The 6,576-nt window shown below is 27.9% G+C and overlaps 1 protein-coding gene across 2 annotated transcripts; it reads right to left on the bottom strand.

Annotated features, from left to right (window-relative positions):
* Positions 1–1,123: 1,123 nt before the first annotated feature.
* On the bottom strand, positions 1,124–6,146 carry LOC102674315 (serine/threonine-protein phosphatase 4 regulatory subunit 3). Of its 2 annotated transcripts, XM_006621784.2 has the most exons (6): positions 4,919–6,146; positions 3,018–4,616; positions 2,764–2,915; positions 2,574–2,674; positions 2,272–2,471; positions 1,124–2,183 (listed from the first exon to the last, which is right to left on the bottom strand). In XM_006621784.2, the coding sequence occupies exons 1-6, from the start codon at positions 5,114–5,116 to the stop codon at positions 2,097–2,099; spliced, it is 2,337 nt and encodes a 778-aa protein (XP_006621847.1). In that variant the 5' UTR covers positions 5,117–6,146; the 3' UTR covers positions 1,124–2,096. The 2 variants fall into 2 exon arrangements, with proteins under 2 accessions (XP_006621847.1, XP_006621846.1); XM_006621783.2 differs by having other exon boundaries at positions 2,272–2,674.
* Positions 6,147–6,576: the final 430 nt, after the last annotated feature.

Below are 6,576 nucleotides of genomic sequence, written 5' to 3'. Positions count from 1 at the left end.
CTCTCTCTCACTCACTCACTCACTCACTCACTCACTCACTCACTCACTCTCTCTCTCTCTCTCACTCACTCACTCACTCACTCACTCTCATTCACTCACTCTCTCTCCTCCCGTCTTTCTAGATCACTTAGATCACTCCTTTCATTTTCATGTTCAGTTCAAATTACATTTTTTTTTCATTTTTCTTTCTTCTTATATACATGTATATTAGTCAGCTCCAGCGAATTTGCCTACTTTGATATTAACAGATTCTTTTCACTTATATCTTTCGATTGAATTAATTTTCAAAAATTTTCTTCTCAGTATCATAAGTTAATATATATGTATATGCATATATGCGTACGGTACGTATACGTATAATATTTACGAAAAATGTTTAATATACATATACATGTCAAAAGCAGTCTTAGAAACTCTGTTCACGATATATGGAGATCGATGTGGAATATTTATACATTAGTTTATAATATTTTCGTTCCACTTTGTTTGAATTAATTCAATCAAGATGGAGGCACATGGTCTTAATATAATATTAAACATAAAGAAAGAAATAAAAACATTCTAAAGAAATTCATATCGTTATAAATTAAAAGAACGTTAATTTAAACTATTATAATACCAGCTTTCTCGGTTGTGCATTAGTAGTTCAAGAATTAAGTAGACATTCTTATCTGGAGCTGATGTAGATAATGAATTTTCATTTTAATTTTGATATGACATTAACGCTGAATGAAAATAATGTTCATCATCTGTATGATTTTCATTAATATAATACTTCGAAACACTTCATTATCTTTTTTCTTTCTTTATCATCAATTACGAAAAAAAAAAGGAAATGTCACACAGAAAATAATTTAGATAAAAACAAATAATTCTATAAAATATTATATATAATAGAATTTCGCAAGAATAAATTTTCATAGATATACTTAATATTTCCATTTTTTTTATCATTTCTTTACAAAGTACAATAATATCAAGCTTCTATTCTTATCCATATTAATTACGAATAATTTATACGTATATGATATATCATATTGAATGCTCAAGATTGCAAAACACTTTCACATATACTTTTTCTTTTACATCAAGGAGTGAATTGCGGACATGAAGTGCAAACTGGTAAATATACACAAATCAAATATGTTTATTGTACAATTTCTACTACTTACATTGACAACCGAAAAGCTCATTTAAAGAATGGGAACTTTAAATGGGAACTGAATTTGTAAAGGAATCGCATTTTCTCTGCTTTACCTACGAATAGTTGTTTTACAATCGTTACAAATATACATATATATACAAACTAAATACTATTTCCCTTAAATTGGATAAAGTTTCATGATGTTTGACTCTTTTAAAGTCTCATTGCCCATCACACGAATAAAAAAATGTATGGATGGCAAAACAAAACACTTAGTTGTTTTTGTGCGGTACATCATGTACTTTTACATGTAATTTTTTTTTTTTTTTTTACATAGTAAGTTTCTTCTTAATAAATGTAAATATGACATAAAGTCACAATTTCAATTATTATATGAATCTAAGCATACGCTTAGAGAGTGCTTGTTAGAACCACTAGGCCTGGCTAGAGTTTCTTAGCCTATTCATGAAATAATTTTTCCTAGTATATGGGGTATTTCCAGACAATGTGGAATGGACTATTTCTTGTTAAAACCTTATTATTTTTAACACTTATGTGGTCATCCAATATTATGCCACAACTTTATCATATGTTTTAGTTTCTTATTTTAAGAAAGTTCTCTCTTTCTTTATATCATATTGGTTCATCATTTATTTTTTTTTAAATCCTAATTATATATATATATATTCCATTTCCTAGACCCTTTCACCCACCTGCATTCAGTTCTGATGTTTTTGCATATTTATACACAACCCAGCACAAAGAGGTATGTCAGTTTTCACTATATTGTGAACACGTAACCTCATTACATCCACACACTTAAAGATGATCGTTTATCTGGTACAAAAAAGTTATCAGTACGACCATCTGATTTTTTATGCACATAGAAGGGCCAGAAATAGTAGCAGCAATTAAAAATCACAAATTTCTTAGTTTTTTCCCAATTTGCCTACTATGACAATCTTTGTCGTTTTGGAGAGGGTGTAACCTCGGCATCCTCGTCTTCTTCGTCTGAATCTCCTTCATAATCAACCAAGCCCTAAAAAATATATTATTATAAATGTATCTTGGTAATCAATATAACTTCCTAAATAATTGAATATTTTTATAAAAAAAAAAAACTTTACTTTTTTAAATAATGCAGTTCCAGTTTTTTCTACCGCGCCAATAGTTGAATTTGGATTGATTTCCGACGTAATCGGAGATTCATTCGTTGTTGTAGAGGAATTATTAATTTGTGATTGTTGTGAGGTAATATTATTATTAGCAGTATTATTGTTTAACACGGACTGTTGTTGCTGCTGTTGTTGGTGATGACTTTTAGAATCTGCAAGAGCAGGATTAAGTGCAGAATTTGAAGTTGATGACTGTTTCTTAGCAGAAGCCGGAGGCACGAGATCTGCTGCTGTTGCGGGTACGATCGCCTCACCCTCATCAAAGTCTTCCTCTTCATTGAACCACATTTCTTCCTCTTCATCTAATTGTCTCTGGTCCCTTCTATATCGACTATTTCTCAGTATGGATGGAACGCTAAATAATTATAATTGAAATATATATATTAGAATTATTTTCTATAGAAGACAATTTATTCAAAAAATTGTTTATTTAAAAATATATACCTATCAAGATTTGCTCTATCTCGATCTTTCAATTTATCTTGATGCTGTTCATACCTTAATTTCAAAGCTTTAAATGTTTGTACATAATCAATTGCTTCTAATTCTTTCGAGAAATTTTCAACAACATGTGAACATAACGATTTAATGTCTTCCTACAATAAAATTAGATATAATATAATATATAATTTTTTTTTGTATATATATATATATATATATATATATATATATATATATAAAAGTATATACATGCTTACCAGTTTAATAAATTCAAACATTTCAAGAATAGCAGAATCCAGCAAATTATATCTACCATTATTTCTCACAAATGCATCAAATACAGGCGCAAATAAATTTCCTTTAATGATATATCTGTTATAAAATTCATCTTTCAAAGCTACAATTTTTCTCATAAACCTTAAAGCACACAATACTAAAAATGTATGTGTTGATTTCATCAAAACTAATATCCGTTTGAGCAGATCTTTATTCAATATGCAATTTTTTATATGATAAGTATGGTGTTCTACACAAAATGATAATAATTCTAAAATTAATCCTAAAAGCTGTACTGTTCTATAATCTTCTCTTGCTGGTCGTTCTCCAATTGTATTTGCTAACAATGGTGCTATCAATGTTCCAATACTATTTTTGTAAAAGTAATTTAAGAAATCAGTCTTTTCTGATTTGTTAACAGAAGCCAACATATTTTCTGGATCTAGGAGCAAGCGTAGCACACCAGCTAATTGTACTGCTCCACCCAACTCTGGATCACTATCGCCAACAAGTTGAGCAACTATTACATTTATTAACATTTGGTCCTGTTCTGTATTATTTATTTGTTGCAATGTATAATCTCTAACAACACTTGGAGAATATTCTACTATATAAGTCAATATATCTATACTGGCGGTTTTTGTTTGGGCATCGTTCATTGCTAAAGTAATTTCTAGAGCAGGTAATATACCAAGTGCAGTTAAAGTTTTATAAAAGGCCTCCTTTCCTTGTGGTTGAAGATTCTGAGAAAAATTACAAAATTCTTTTAAGAAAAGAACTAAATCTCGTCTTTTATTATCTGATGTTGCCTCATCAGTTAACTGACGGAATAGTTCAGTAAGAAATTTCTCGTCATCTTGTATTAAGGTTACTATTTCAACCTTATTAAAAAATATAAAGCTACTCAATGTGTTTAACATGTTATCCTCAAATACACTTGGAGTTGGTAAAACTACATCCTGAATATATTGAACTCGATACGTTTGATGAATCTTAGCTAATAGCTCAGCATTTGTAATAGGAATTGCTTGCTTAAATCTGGCTAACTGTCGAAGATATTCTCTATGCCTCTTTGGCTGAGGTAATGTTGGCTCATATTCCAAACATCCAACAACATCAAAAATTGTATCTTCGCTAAACATAACTTCAAATAATGTATTTTTATTAAGTAAGAAAATATTTTTAAATATGTCATACAAATGATGCAATCCTTCGATATTTTCTAAATCTTCACAAGTATGAAATAGATTTAGTAGTTTTTTGATATAACCTTCTGATTCCAAAGCCAGTGCTAATTTATCTTTTCGCATTTGAGAAGATAGGCAATTTCCTATAAGTTCATTAATATCTTCCAATCGACTTAATTCACATGGAGGTAATTCTATTGGAGGTGCAGCATCTGACATATCATCAAATCGTTCATCTTCTGATTCTTCAACAATATCTTGAGTAATTTCAACAGATGGATCTTTTCCTTGAACTTGACATATCTTCTCCCAAATTTCATCACAGCCAGCCTTTTCTTGAAAACTTAAGGCTAAATCAAAGTTTTCTCCTTCTGACCAAACTATTAAAGTATCCTAAAATAAATAATAAATTATTTTTTATAATTTTTATATTAATTATAATTTATAATTTTTATTTAATTTAATATAATTTAATATAATTTAATATAATATTTATATTATTTTTATCTAATTATTCTCAAATTATGTATAAATTATATATATTATATAAATTATATTATATTATATATAAATAATATATAGTTTTAATGTATAATTATTTTTACTTTATTTTTAATTTTTTAAATTATTTTTTTTAATTGATTAAATAATATTAAAAATTATTATTAAAAATAATTAATAATTTTTTTTATTACCTGTTGCTTCTGATATGCTGTATCAGGTTGTATTCTACTTTCCAACAAAACTGAACCATCACTTTCTGCTCTAACTAAAAGTGAAATTCCTTTCAGTCTATCTACATATGAAGAAGAAACATGACCTGTACCACGATCATCCCATTGTCTATCAACATTAAGAGCATATAATTTTACTCTTCTACGTGTATCCGTCATGTTGTAAAAATTAACTTATAAACCCTATTTTATATCACCAACTATCTTGCATCCCTTTAAATTTCACCAACTCTTTGGCTTTTTGAACAAATGTATGAATAATTCTCAACTTTTTAATATGTCGACAAATGCAACAAAATCTGCATATATCGATCTGTCATTTATTTCTTTGAAACCCATTAAGGCTTTTTATTACAAGGTTAACTTTATAAGACAAAAATATCTTGAAATATATATAATCCTTTTATAATTCTGATTCATATATAAGATTTTTTTTTTGATAACTTAGACAAATTAATAACGTAATTGTTAATTAATAAATACACCATAAGGATTTTTTATTCATTTCTAACAATTATTGACAATTTTACAGATTTCATCAGTTTATATGTTCTTTCTTATCTTTTTCACTAATTCTGTAATATTTCGTTTAACAAACTTACACAATATTGAATTTTGTCACTAAAATTGTTAAAATAAAATTCGAGCAATGATGATCTGTCACGTAGTTCACATTCTTTCAAGTTCGATTGACGGAATAAGATTGTTTACCGTAATAGATGTTTATGCGCTCTTCGTTGCATAAGCCTGATTCTTGCGCCAAGAAAACCTCTCAAGACGCGCGGGAAAACTACGTCGTGCACGTTTTCGTTATCACGTGTTGTGTATAAGGAAGGCTATTAAATCTTAATTGTTTGTCAAATCAATTGAAGAGACCAACTTGTTATCGTAGAAGATCAGAAGAAAATTTTGTTGGTAAGGAGACGGCACTCTGCGTGCTCTCTCACCGCTGTGTACAGTTCCCGCGACAAACGAAACCCAAATTAAAGTCAATCCTTTTATAATACAAATACTCATAAGTACACGATTATTTTATTCGATCTCTTGTAATATCACGATCGTCAACCATTGCAATTCTTCCGTTCTTATTAAGCAAAATCACTCTAAAATTGACATAGACACTGAGCAGCCACAACACTACACTCCGCCATGTTAGATCACAACAACGCGCTACGGGGTTCGCCTCATGTGTCTCAAGGATTTTAGCGCGTAATATGATAGTCTATATTTTATTGAATATTTTCATTAATGAGTGTATATGTGTAATAAATTGTTTAAAATAATTTAAAATTAAATTTAAAGTATTCATATTCTGATATTTTAACTAAATATTCAATTAATATAACTTATTCTTTTCTAATTCTAATATCGTATATCAATATTATTTGATATTATAAAGATTACATAATATTTAACAATTACTAAGTTATATATTTGTTAAATATGAATATGTAATTTATACCTAAATAGAAATAAAATTTTATTTTATAAAATTATTTTGTATAATAATACATATATTAATATTTATATAAATATTTATAATATTTAAATATTTATAATATTTTGTTTTTTTCAAATAATTCAATATTATATTATATTGCAATTTATATATTAAGTAG

Source organism: Apis dorsata, unplaced genomic scaffold (assembly GCF_000469605.1).
Source record: "Apis dorsata unplaced genomic scaffold, Apis dorsata 1.3 scaffold_638, whole genome shotgun sequence".
NCBI lineage: Eukaryota > Metazoa > Arthropoda > Insecta > Hymenoptera > Apidae > Apis > Apis dorsata.
The sequence above is the reverse complement of the archived record's forward strand: the minus strand, read 5'-3'. Positions and strand labels throughout refer to the sequence as shown.